Consider the following 14,049-nt stretch of genomic DNA (forward strand, 5'->3'; position numbering starts at 1 on the left):
TGAATGTCTGAACCAGATTTCAAGGCGGTTCATCTGATCATTGTTGAAATATTTCTCTGATATTAGAAAGTTTGACCTGATGGTTGCGTTAAAGAAAAAAAAGTTAAAAGATCATTAAAGTTTTAGGTTCATCCTCTGGGACTTTGAATATTTGTAGTGAATTTCACAGCAATCTATTGGATAGTTAGAGATATTTTACTAATATAAAATAAAATTTTAGAGATATTTACTAATTACTACAGATGTCACTTCCATGGTGGCGCCAGAGGAAAAGCCAAGAGAATCACCAGAAGTCACGAGGCTTCATCCTCTGGGGACACTGAGCTTACACCTTACACTTTTTTAAGTTACTGACACAAAATAATACACATACTACGGTAATTTAGAAAATACCTTCATTTTAATCAAATGCATTCAGCAGTACATTAAATCAGTTTAGCTGAGGACAGAAATCACACTGTAAAGCCTTTAAAGAAACATACAGATATATATACATTTCTAATGGAGAAGTACACACTCATATCTTGTTTGTGTTGTAGCCTACTGTATATCGGTTTATTAAACATAGATCCAATTAAACCTGTGCTGTATAGTCTCTGCTCAGCAGAGGCTTTATATTCCAGATCAATTCTCTCCAAAAACATATTTATCTCATGGACATTCCCTTAAAATCACTTTTGTCTCCACTCAAAATGTTTACCAAGTGAAAACTAAAATAATTAACAACCTATGCAGTGTGTATTCTTAAAGCTGTGACATTGCAGCAAACTGAAGTGGTTAGTAAGGTCTTTGTATAACATAGATGTGGGGGGTCACTGAATGTAATAATCAATCAATAGTGAATTCAAAAGGATAGTCCTGTGTGGGCCCGGATTCGAAGATGACGCTATCAAACGGGTTTTCAGTCGACCAGCTGTCCACGGGAAACCAGGAGTCGTACCAGGAGGTGGTTCTCTCGGTTTCGGTTGGTGCTCTCGTCGTCGTCGTTGCTGTTGTTGTTGTGGTTGTAGTTGTGGTTGTGGTGGTGGTTGTTGTTGTGGTCGCAGGAGTGATATTAAGACCGCCTCGTAATCTCTGCTGACGCAACCTGCGCAAACGCAAGATCCGAAGCCGCCTGAGTCGCTCTGCTCTCTGAAGGCTGGCGTGGCTTTCCGTGGTGCTCATGACTTCCACGCTGGCCGGAGTCGTTTTCACTACGTTCACTTTGGGGACGAGTCGGATGGGCCTCTTGCCGTTGAGCGCCATTATTTGTTTGATGCGGTCCCAGTTGGATTTGGCTAAGGTGAAGCTGCACGGAGAGGCTCCAGTGTCGTAACCCACCATGCACAGTCTAGTCTGGGGGGTGTAGCCGTCAGCTTTGGCGGTAACTCTGTACTCGCCAGGATTCAACAGCCGCCAGAAATCCCCACCGAGAGCTGAAGTGAGTTGACAGAAGCTTTTGGTTAGGATCTGAAATTCTCTAAATCATCATTGCTGACTAAAATATACATAATCTTGCAAAATATCTTTGATGTTGGAGCCAACATACCAGTTCTGACGTCATGCCGTATTCCCTCCACAGTTATGGTGGCATTAGCCAGCGGATTTCCCTCCATGTCTCTAACTACACCCTTTATCCCTCGATTTACCTGCACAGAAAACAACATGTAAGGCCCTAAGTTTCAACATGACTAGTAGAACAACTATAGACAAGACTTTAAAGCCACTGAGTAAAAGTGACCCTGGGTCCGATCTTTTAGGGAAGGACGACAGTCATTGATGTCTCCAACTGGTCATAAAGAGTCAAATGTTCAAATCATACACATGGTGTTTAGACGAATGTTGCTGTATTGGTTGAGAGCATGTTTCATGTACCTGTGAAATGTTGAAATACAATACAGAAAAGACAGTTTGAGGGTGGCACAGGGGAGCCACTTGCCGTTCTATCCCCATGGCTGGACTACCAACCAAGAACCTGCCCTGGGTCACCAGTCCTTAACAACCAAGCAAAAACCCTTAAAGGTTCCAATGGAGTCAGTTTGCCACCACTTGAATCCAATACAACCAAACCAATCACATCTGAAGGTCAGGTCTCCAAACTCTACCTATACTCATCCGTCCAGTCCTTACTTGTTCAATGAAGGACAACAGAGCCTCGCGGTTATTCTCCCACTCGAGAGGAAGTTCACTTTCATGGGGAAACTTGTCGCAGCCCAAGAAGATGGACAGTTCGAAGCAGTTGGTGTGCAGGTAACTGAAGTCATTCATACCTGTGGGAGAGGATGATAGAAACCTCAGGGTCAGTTCAAACCCTGACTGACTCCTAGTGGCGTCTACCTAGGCTGATGTTTTTTATTTTATTTGTCCAAGTGACTAAGACTTCTGTCTACACCCCAATAATCAGAATCACTTGCATGTCTAAGCTCATTTTCAGGTCTATCCGACCCTTAATTGACAGAGAGAAAACAATGGGCCATGTAGTACTACGGTGTTGGAGTACTGGTTGGTTAGTTTCTATGTTGTTGCCATCTATAGTTTGTTTTGTGGACTGTACTTGATGTGGACCTTTAAAGCAACAGATGCTCAATTTGCTTTGGGGCCCCCAAATAGTGTAATTCATGCATGAATACCCCCATGAATAAGTAGGAAGCCTCCAAATGTCTACTCTTGCTTCAATGCCCATTACTGTGTCGACACTTACTGCCCACCACCGGTTTCCAGGTAGCTCTGTTGCCGATGCCCTGTCCTACAGTGATATCGTCACCATGGCAGGAGCCTCGGTAGGTCTCCGTCATGGTCAGGTGGCTGTGGGCGTAAGACATCGCCAACCATCGAAACATGGCGTCGTCGGGCGTCTCCCTCAGAGCTCCCTCGTTCTGCCTCTGAATGCGAGCCCACGTCTCCTCGTTCATCTCAGAATTACCTCTCCAACGTCTGCTGTCTGTTAACTTTAACCACATCACAGGATTAGAGGAGTATTGTACCGGTGTGTAATTGCTGAGGTAATCTGTGCCGTGTTCTTTGTAAAATAGCCTTACAGAAACTGGTGGACGTTGCATGTCGAAAGGGTAGGTGACCAGTTTTTCTCCTCCTTGCAAGTTAGCTCCCAGCACAAATGGGGTGCGCTCCATCCAGGAAATGATGGCTTTGGTCTCAATAGCAAGCTATGAGAGCAAGAAGGAGACAAATATTTGAACGTCGTCACATAGTGCAGGATCATTGTAGGCAAATGTACCCTTGGTGGCATACAAAGAAACTTACTGAGCCATTGAGGCTGTTTTCTGGGAGGGGGATGTGATGATTGGGCACTATACGAGGGACCCAGCCTCTGTCCTCGGCTCCCCACAAGATGCTGTTGAGGTCTGGGAAATTCTGGAAGATGTCGTAACCTTCTTCAGTCCAGTGGCCCAGCGCCCAGTTCCCCATCTCCGAACCCTGGAGGGCAAGAAGGACGTTTGTTAGCCAGGCTACCCAGCTCAGGGCACCGGGGTAGAGTTAGTGTTTGTACCACAGGTGTTTTGGACCATCAGTAAGAGAAGGTTTTCAGACCCGGGAGGCAGAAGAATACTGACAGTGAGTGGAGCAAGATGAGCTGAGCAAGCAAGCAATGTAACTGGGTTCAGCAGCCTTTATGGACATAATGGCAGAGGAGAAGAGAGTAAAGAGGACATTGACGGAGGAAGCTAAGAAGAGAAAAAGGAGAGAGTGAGCGAGCAAGAAGCCGCCGGACAAGAGTACGTTTCCATCGTACCATCTCGTACGCCAGCTCGTAAGCGTCTGGGTTGAGCGAAGGCACCAGGTGCATTCTGACTCCTTCCACCAGGCGGCGCACTCTGGGGTTGTCGTCATTGTACTCCTTGCACATAAACTGCATCAGCAGGAGAAGAAGCTCTCGACCCAGCGCCTCGTTACCATGGAGACCAGCTGTGTACCGAAATTCGGGTTCACCTAGTGACGGAACAGAACGCGGATTTGTTAAAATGAAGACGGATGACGGTGGCTACAATGTTAGAGCACAATATCACATGCACAAGTTGTTCTTGCTGTGCAGACTCTGATTTTGTATTTTGTATTTTGTGTGCACTGTGGATAACATCAAGTCAAGCCAAGTCAGTTTTATTCACGTAGCCCCAAGTTTCAGACTATTAACCGGCCTCATGTGGCTTTACGATCTGTTCTCTAATCATTAAATCTTAAAAATGAATATTTCTTCTTCTACCACAACCAAGCCTTGTGGTTAAACGTGCAAGTTTGCCTTCATTAAATACTACGCATTATAGAGAGATATGCCCCTGCATTGCATGCCTCTGTTTTTAAAAGGAAATTAAAAACCCTGCTTTCAATTTAGTTAAACTTTGGATGTTTCGTTTCCACAGAAGAGCCAGTGGCTGAAAAATGTTGGATTTGGTTGAAATTAAATCAGGTTGCACAGACTTTCTTTTTCAGTTTAAGAACCAGCAGCACATTTATTTGTTTGTAGAAGAAGTGAAAATATTTGCTTCAGTTTTTTCCGACATACGTTCGCCACATGTTTCTGTTGTTGACTCTAATATTCTGCAGCAGGAGTCTGTCTGTCTCTCATACCTGTCTCATGCTCTCCGGGGTTGTCGGAGATTTCCATGGCGTACATCTTCAGGCCCTGAGAGCTTTTACCAATGTTGTAGATCCTGGTGATGTTGGGACACTCTTCGTTTATCACCTTCATCATCTGGAAGAGAAAGAAAGAGATGTGATTGTGTTATTGTGTTATATATTCTTTGCCCGGGGTCGGGTCACGGCAGCAGGGCGTTCCAGACGTCCTTCCTCCCAGCAAGGCATTCCTTCTCCTCTTGGAGGATCTCGAGGCGTTCCCAGGCTAGATGGACTATGTAGTCCTTCCAGCAGGTTCTGGGTCTGCCCTGGGGTCTCCTACCAGAAGGAAGATACTCGGGGGCATCCTAATCAGATGTTTAAGCACCTCAATTGGTTCCTTTTCAATGCAAAGGAAAAGCAGCTCTGAACCTATCACTAAGGCTGAGCCTGGTGCCTGGCAGAGGAAACTCTTTTCTTCTTTCAGTCACTACCCAAAGCTCATGACCATAGGTGAGGGCTGGAACGTAGATGGACTGGAAAATCAAGAGCTTTGCCTTCCGGCTCAGATGCAGATGCTGAACTAAACCGTCAGTCCATCTTGTCCGTCACTCATGAAGACCCCTGAGATACTTGAACTCCTTCACTTGGGCAGCGACTCTCTCCCCACCTGGGAATTTTTGGATTAATCAGACTTGAAAACAAACCTGTCTCATCTCCTTGTAGTTGTGGTGCCTGAAGTCCAGATCATCAGACGAGTTGACTTCATTCTCACTGCGGTAGCTGCCTGAAAGAAGCAACATGCAACAAGAGATTACCGTCAGGTCTGTAAACGTTACGGGAAATGATGGAAGCACTTTGCAGTTATCCAGTGCTGTAATACACTTTTAAACGCTGAGGTTGACAAGTTCATGTTGTGAAATAGAGTCTTGTTTTTCACCGTGGACGGTGACGTACTCCACAAAGGAATGAGAAAGCTCAGTGACTCATGAAACCCTTCGAAAACTGTGAGGCTTTAAACGAGGCTTCCTAGTTGGAGATGTGACACTTCAGATGTATTCACTGGTGCTGTGATGGTACTGACTGGGAAGTTGACAGGCCAGGATCTCAGCTCGAAGACACAAGCTGCCGTTCCAGCTCTGAGGCAGGATGCGGATGTAACGCGCCACCACGGGAGGCGTAAACTGACTCATCACCGGCGTGTCCTTATCCACATTCCCGTAGAACAACTGCAGAGAGGGAGGATCAACAATCAATCGATCAATCAATCAATCAATGTCTTTGCTTGTTGGCAATTATTTGTATTGTTTAACTTTCACCCACCCATTCAGCGTAGCCATCGTGTAATGTCGTCCAATCACGACTGTCGTTACTGAAGGCCACGTAGTAGGAGGACACGAAATCCTCACTGGGAAGAATGGAACATATATTAATGTTTTACATCTTGTTGTACTACGAGTTTCTTTTAGTCATCCCAAGTTTCAGCAGGACTCACTATTGCTCTGAGTTTCTTCCCTGAGTGATGACCCCAGTGAACTCCACCTCTCGGCGGGCATCGACCTCAAACCAGTGGTTAGTCTCTTCTGGCTCTGCACACCACGCACCGCCGTACAGATCCTCGTCGTTATCAGAGCCCTGCGGGAGACACAGCTGTTCTCAGACCTGCTTTTTCCATCCAAACTTACAAACAGATAAACGAGACGCACACTCCTGACGAGTGCCGAGCTGAGACGTAAATCTACCTGCATGTTGAGTCGTCCTCTCTGAGCCGTGAAGCCATGGTGAGACTGAGACGAAGACAGCAGCTGGTCGTCCTCCACCCGGTGAGACTCCAAGCCCAGAGGAGGACAGACTGAGAGGGAACGTCAGACAAACAGGATCTGGTTGACAAATGTTCCATGAAAGACTCTAATTGAAAACATCCACTGGCTTCATTCTTTGGAGAGGACGCGAAGGCCAATAACAAGTCTGTCAAAAGTATTCTTTCTTTTTTAATGAAGACAGACGCAGTAAAACGTGTCCCTAGAGACAATGTAGGAAGTCCTGGTGGTGGAAGAAACATTAAAGTACTAAACATTGTATATGTTAAATATTATGAACTATTATATTGTTAATTATATTTACTAAACATGAGCTCGTCTGTAAGCACTGGCGTTCTGCTTCAAATACTTAAAGGAGCAGTGTGTAGCATTTAGTATTTAGCGATGTAGTTGCTGATTACAACCTCCTCGCCTCACATTATCGTTCTTAGGATGAAAAATGCAAAAAAGGCCCGAGGATTTGTCCACTCTGGGCTCCTGTAGGAACACAGCGGACTCCATGGCAGAGGACTCGCAGCATCTGTAAATATGTTAGTCTCATTCTAAGGTAACAAAAACATAACAAGTCTTATTTTCAGGTGATTAGACACTAATAAAAACAGAGTTCTGGTTTTAATAGAGCCCCATAAATCTGACACACTGCACCTTTAAGTACTCGAGTAAATGTACTTTTCCTGCTGCAAATGAACTGAAATTAACTCTTACTTTTGGGTTTGGCGGGCACTGAAAGCAGCTTCAGTCGCTCCTCTTCCTCCTCCTCCCACTGCTTCCTCTGCCGCTCGGCTTCAGCAGCGTAATGAGAAAACAATATGTGTCACAACATGTTTTCACATGGACCTCGCTCTGCAGGACAACCAGGCAAAATATTTCCATATGTGCTTGTACAGTGCACCTTCACCCCCCCCCTCACTCGCTGCTCATGTGTTTCCAATCCCAACTACGGGTCAGATCATGCACAAAGCCGTTTGGATTTCAGAGTTGGACTTTAATGGAAACGCTACAACCAGAATGTTGTGTAAGACCTCAGCAGAGAGTTATCAAATGGATCTTCTCTGCCGGCCGCCTCCTGATATCATCATAACATGAGCCAGCTGCTCTCTGAGCTTTATATAACAACAGGACGTTAAACAGAGCAGCTGTTAGGAGGTCCGCCTGTGCACCGCCGGCTCTTCTTCATGTTACTCTCATCTAATAACAAACTGTAGAAGACTCCGTGATGTCTGGAGTTATTTGTATAAAAAACCAAAAGCAGCAACTTGTTAGTCTGTCAGCTCCAAGCCCGTCGCTTCAGGTGACTTCTGGTGTCATGCCAGAACCGGAGCCGAGCAAATGTTACCGGGCTCAGAGGAAAAACAGAGGAATCACCAAAGTCTGGACACTTTTGAGATCTGTACCGAATTCCACACAACCTTCCAGACAACACTCACATCTACAATTGCACAATCTCAAGCACCGGGGGAGCGTGAGTGTTTGGACCACAGGGGATAAGAGGTTTTCAGGAATGTTGTTTTTTTCATTGAAATACTCGTAAAGACCTTTTTCTGCCTTCTCCTTCCGAGCTCTCTCCTCCTCTTCCTCCTGTTTCTTCCTTCTTTCTTCAGCCACTGTGAACCAATCAGACAGAAAACATCTCATTATTTAAGCACTGCAGCTTGTGTGGCACATTGAAGCTCATTTTGTAGGAGGTTAGGGGGACGTACAGTCGGCGTAATCATATTCTTCATACCAGGGGCCGATGTACGGGACGGTGGTGGTTTCCTCTGAAACAGAAGCAGACGGAAGATTACAGCGTTCTTTAGTTACCTCCCTCGAGGAGGTATGTGGACTGAGACCAATGGACAAGTGAGCAAACAGGCAAATTATTTAACTCAGAGAGATCACCACTGGCATTAGGTTTTCTGAGTTTACCTGGGATATACATGATGACTTCAGTGGTTGTGGCTTCTTTCTTTCTGTTCAGCACTTTATCTGTGAAGAACACGGCACGTTTTTATTTTTACAATCTCTGCCAGCAAACCAAAAAATCCTGGTCATCACAGGAGGAATACATCTGCAGAACAAATCTCAATAAAACTGGACTGGCCGAGTGAAAACTCTTCTCACCCGGTAGTGTGTCTTTACATGTTGAGAACATTTGGACAGTAAATCTGTTTGATGGAGAACAGCAGTATCCTGCTTTGATTGCGCCTCGACATAAACTCTCGGCCCTCGTAACCCGCTGGAACCCCCCGAGGATTCGTCATAAAAGTCTTCATAAAACTCTGTTTGGCTCTGAGAGTTTTAGTCGGAGACGTCGACTGTGTGAACTTTAGTTCTACAGCTTCTACTGTGAAATGTAAAGAACTACAGATCACATAGATCACTAACGTCTGTCACCTCCTGTTGATGCTACACTGACCTGTGATCAGGTGAACAACAGTAGCTGCTGTTAGCTCAGTTTGTTAGACTGTTGTCGGACTGTGAGCTCAGAGCACCGGGCGAGTGTTAGTGTTTGTACCACCGGTGCCTGAACCGGAGCTGCTTAGATCGAGCGAGCAGTGTAACCGGGCTCAGCAGCTTCTATGGACATGATGGCAGAGGAGAAGAGAGCGAAGAGGACGCTGACGGAGGAAGCTAAGACTTTTAGTGGTTGGTGAGAGCTTGGTGAAATAAAAGGCTGAAAGACAGACACCGAGCTGGGCTGACTGCTGAGACTCACCCAGGTCTGGCTCAACAGGCTCAACCCATGCAGGTGTCTTTGACGTCACGGGTCGAAACACTGCAGAGACCAAGTTAAAGAGTTAAACGACAATACAAGAACATCCAGATTACAGGTCTGCTTTCCTTGAATATAAACGTGTACATACAGTCCCAGCCCAGGTCAATCAGCAGCTTCTCCTCTTCCTCGTCCAGAGACGGTGGCTTGGTCTCTGGCTGCGCTGTGGTTGGTATCGTTGGTTTCGTGGTGGTTTTAGGCGCCTTTGGCTTCTTTGTTGGTTTTGGCGCTTTGGGTTTTTTGGTGGGTTTTGGAGGTTTTGGTTTCTTGGTCGGCTTCGGGGCTTTCTGCTTCTTTGCCTTGGCTTCTTTCTCTGCTGCTTTCTTTGCCCTGGCTTCAGAGAGTTTAAAAGAGGAAAACATTGAGTTATTTGAAACCAGTCTACAATGTTTGTGTGTACAGACGTGTATGAAAGGAGCTGCGAGCTTCTTTAAACATTTTATTGTTGGGTTATATGAACTTTTATTGCCAAATGTTTCTCTTGAATTGCTCTTTATAGCCTGTTTGTTAGGACACGTGTATTTACAGCAAATGTCATGACGTTCCTCACACTGACAGACAGACACTGACATAACACATAAACGCTGCAGGACCTGGTGCTGAAGGAGAATTTGGCCAGTTCATTGGTTTGTTTTGGTCGTAGACCAAAAAAGAAAGCACACGAATGGAGACCATTGCCAAAGACTAATAATCTGCCCAGAAAGCTGTTCCTGTGTCGCTTAATACTGAACAGTCTACATGACGGTATAATTATAGAAGATTAGACAAAGTTTGGTCTGATAGGAGACTGAGAGGAAAGGTCAGGAAGTATTTTTTTTTTCCTCCTGGGAGCATAAATGTACTCCCTGGTGCGCCCATGTTCAAAAAATACTGCAAAAGTGCCCTTGAGGGGCCCTTCCAGTGGAAAAAACATGGTAAAGTGCTCTCTAGAGTGCCCTTATAGTGGAGAAAATGTGGTTAACGCTCTCTCTGGTGGAGAAAATGTAGTTAGGTGCCCTCTAGGATGTCCTTCCATGTTACAAAACTTGGTCAAATGCCCTTACAATGCCCTTCCAGTGGATTAAACATGGTAACATGCTCTCTAGAGCGTCCTTGTAGTGGAGAAAACGTGGTAAAATGCCCAAAATTATAGTTTTAGTTTCTGTTTAAAGACGCCCACAGTCTCTACGCCCGTGTGCTGTTTACAAAGAAATAGTTCCAGCATGTAACTCCCCAAATAAACCACAAATTGTTGTTTTCACATTCTTGTTCTTGTACGGATTAAAGGTGTTAATTAGCGAGCTTTTTAAACGAGCTGTTTCTGTCACTTACATCTCTTTACTGAACACACAGACATGAGGGGCGATGGCTGGATGGGGGCGATCTAAGAACTTCCAGACTCAGACGTTTGGACCTTTAATCAGCTCATTGTCGCATTACGCCCCCTCACGTGTCTGATGAGAAACTGCTTAAAAGACTTAAAAGTATAAAATAGACGGTTTTATGTTGAACTACATGGAATATTACAGAGCAGAGCTTCAGGGTTCTGTGTTTTTAATCCACCCATCATCAGACTCCAGTGCAAACACAGACGCCGACTTGTTTTCGTCTGCTGGACGTGTTTCCTGATGTTCCACCGGCCCTTAAACACAACACAGCCAATCCATTACTCACCTTCAGCCACACCTGAGAGCCACTGTGCACGACCGTCAGTCACCTTTTTCTGTGACTGCACGCAGAAATAACATTACACATGAGATTAGAGTGATGGAAGGTTTTTGAATTTATGTGTCAGATTCAGGTGGAGGCCGCCAAGATTTTCCTGTTCCTCAGACAGGTTTTATGGCACATGAGCCAAATGACATGTGATGGTGCACACAGGGTCCTCAAAGCTTCCAGGTTCACTGCATGTCTAATGTTTGTCCGGGAAAATACTGTAAATAGTAATTTATTTGTTAAAAACGATCCTGTATTGTAGTCCATCCTGTATCTGAATCTAGTTTAAGTCTAATTATAGTCCAGACTCAATATTCTGAGGTTTTTATGTCACGTGCAGGACCCTTTGAGGATCTATGGTCATCTTTTGGTCAAGTATTCAGTTCTAATAAAAACATCCATAGTGCGATGATGTGGGTTGAAGTACCAACAAACTGCAGTTCCTCAAACGTCCACCTGAGGCTGGCTCCAGAAGTGAGTCAGTCGCCATAAGTCCCCATGTCCAAATGTCCAACTTCACAGCAGAAATAAACATGTTTACAGCCTGGTACAAAAAACAGTTTTGGTCTCTGTAGCTAATTTCCCCGTTCATGACAACTGTACTGAGGGTGAATTTATATACAACTCACCTGTTCACATTATATTAAGGCTTAAAGTTATGCAGGGTTAAGAGCGTGGACGCTTTGATTGACAGGTGGTGTCACTCACAGAGCTTCAGAAACCTGTGGGTGATGTCACGTATACTACACCCATGTTTGACTGAGTTGATCTGATTGTTGGTTGGATGTATTTATCTGAAAGTGCCTGCCAGGTTTTCCTACCGAGACTTCCCAGATGGTTCTGTGTAACAAACCATCTGTCAGGTAACTTGATTTGAACTTTAGCCATGCAAAAAGTCACTGACAGCAGATAACAGCACTCAGGCCTTGATAAGCTCCAAGAATCTGTGCAGCAAAAGGTTAAAATCTGACTTTAAAACCGTAAAAAAAATGTTGCACACTCAGCAAACTGGATAAACAAAAGTTTGAAAGAAAAGAAAAATTGTTTTTGGGTCTTGGGTTTTTGTTAATCATGGCTTTTTGTGTAACCTAATTCAGCCACACATAAAAAAAAACCCCACAAAGTGCTTGGCTTGTGGTTTTGCTTCATGCAGCGGAAAGTTAAGTTTCAGAACATCGGTGCCATTGCATCAATGCTGCAGAAAGTGGGGCCCTCTTGTAAATCCCTTCAGCTCACTTATGGAAAATGGTAGTGGAAATATTTCTGCTGTTGCTCATAGTTTGTGTGTTTTTTTCACAGATGGTTCTTTATTTGCAGACCTAATTGAGGACACGGGGCGCCGGTCTCACTGCATAATCTCATCCTCTGATCATCTCCCTTGACAAAACAAGCTACTAAAACTCACGGTTGTATTCCTGGCAGAGAAAGCGGCTCATGTAAGCAAGCGGTTGCGCGGTCAGGCTGCCAAGAAAACGTCCAGACCACCAAGTGAATCACTGCAAGTTTCTGCACCGTCATCTCTGAATCACCGAGATGTTTTCATCTAAACAAACACCCCAAACTCTTCTTCTGTTCTGCCTTTCATTCACATTCACACAAGGTAAGAAAGAAATCTCTGGACTAGATACCAGAGCTCAAACTCGGCATTTTCCTGCCTCAGAGATTGATTGCAGCCTTTCCTGTCTGTGTGTTCTCAGTGTCTTGGCTGCAAGCTGTGGCAGAAAGCTCAGAGTAGACCGAGAGGCCAGAAAAGGTCGAGATAAGACGTGTCCAAGCACGTCTGGAGGAGCTCCCACTCACCTGCCTCTATCTCCTCAGGTGTTTTCTTCTTCTTTGGTTTCGTCTTCTCTTCCACAGCTTCAGCCGGCTCATCTGACATTTCAACATCCCCTTCCTCCCCCTGTCTCCTGCGCTCGACCGGTCCTTGAGCTTCTCTCACCTGAGTCGAACCTCCGGAGAGTTTGTCCTTCTTCGCATCTTCCCGAGCCCAAACCAGAGCGCAGCTCAGGGTCAGAGCCAACCAGACGACCAGCACCTCAGCCCTCATTCCTCCGATCTGGAAACTCAGCGCTGACGAGGATGAAGTGGACCAGATGCACTCCAAGAAAAAAGCCTCGGATCTCAAACTAGCCGTAAAAACAAGTAATAACCAAACATCTGACCCGCAGATGCACAGCTGTCTCGAGTCGCCAGGCTTTGAGGTCCTTAAGAAGTCTCATGAAAGGGGATGTGGACCTGGAGAGAACAAAAGGGAGGATGAGCTTGTGGAGGTCTAGAGAGCTTCCTCCTCTCTGATGGCAAGTCAGCATGGAGAGGGAAAGAAAATGTTGTGGGCTGGAAGTTTTAAAGCAGCCTCCCGGTCGTGCTGGATCGGAGGAAATGCATCTGTCTGGAGTGGATTTTCTCCAGCAGCAGCAGCAGCAGCAGCAGTGGAGCAGCACACCTCCCTGCTCCGTCCTCCTCCTCCTCCTCCTCCTCCTCCTCCTCTTCACATATTCCTCAGTCACATCTCTCCCTCATGGCCCTTCACCCCCTTTTCCCCTCACCCATCTCTAAGCTGAGGGGAGGAGCATCTGCCACATGTGACATTCCTACGAGGGAGGAAAGAAAAGAAAGAAAGGAGCATTATAGAAAGAGGTTTTAATCAGGTTTTCAGTCATTCAGGGACTCGCTAGAAGACCAGAGAAAGACTTCAACCAGAGTGTGCAGTGCATGAGTGAGGAAATTAAACACTAGCTGTAACCTGGAAGATATTCAAACAAGCTGAGGCACCACATTCTTCTGGATAGAAAAATAGACGAGCTGCCTCCTGCAAGAGATAAAGTGAGGCTGTAAACAACGTGGTCAGCAGATAGCAAAGCAAGAGCACATGGAACCTCGTAGAGTGATATGTTATTAATATATTACCAGTATATGTTTTTAGGTTGAATCAAAAATGAATGCACAAAATAAAAATTTATTATATAGAGCCACAGGGTTTATGTATTTTGTAGCAGCAGCCCTGCTTGGCGACGTGCAGCGAGCCGGTTATTATTGCAGAATAAACCACGGCATGGTGATGCAGGAAACATGCTGCAATATTATACACACAGAAGTCAATCACTGGTACAAAATATTGGTCTTAAAGTAATTTTTAATTCATTAAGAATGACTTTATTGCTTCCGCTGTGGTCTGTGTGATCAGTACTGTGGTTATAATTAATAACAGCAGTCTGCTATAGATAAATAACA

The 14,049-nt window shown here is 45.2% G+C and overlaps 1 protein-coding gene across 1 annotated transcript; it reads right to left on the reverse strand.

The window, feature by feature from the left end:
• Window positions 1–381: 381 nt before the first annotated feature.
• aebp1a (AE binding protein 1a) lies at window positions 382–13,688 on the reverse strand. The gene is made up of 20 exons (XM_010749709.3): window positions 12,619–13,688; window positions 9,215–9,457; window positions 9,067–9,126; window positions 8,277–8,336; window positions 8,069–8,128; window positions 7,904–7,972; window positions 7,074–7,151; window positions 6,291–6,400; window positions 6,044–6,183; window positions 5,872–5,956; window positions 5,633–5,777; window positions 5,256–5,335; window positions 4,564–4,687; window positions 3,731–3,927; window positions 3,241–3,414; window positions 3,018–3,143; window positions 2,681–2,927; window positions 2,110–2,249; window positions 1,529–1,628; window positions 382–1,415 (listed from the first exon to the last, which is right to left on the reverse strand). The coding sequence occupies exons 1-20, from the start codon at window positions 12,863–12,865 to the stop codon at window positions 829–831; spliced, it is 3,072 nt and encodes a 1,023-aa protein (XP_010748011.2). The 5' UTR covers window positions 12,866–13,688; the 3' UTR covers window positions 382–828.
• Window positions 13,689–14,049: the final 361 nt, after the last annotated feature.

The sequence above is a fragment of the Larimichthys crocea genome, chromosome IX, assembly GCF_000972845.2.
Source record: "Larimichthys crocea isolate SSNF chromosome IX, L_crocea_2.0, whole genome shotgun sequence".
NCBI lineage: Eukaryota > Metazoa > Chordata > Actinopteri > Sciaenidae > Larimichthys > Larimichthys crocea.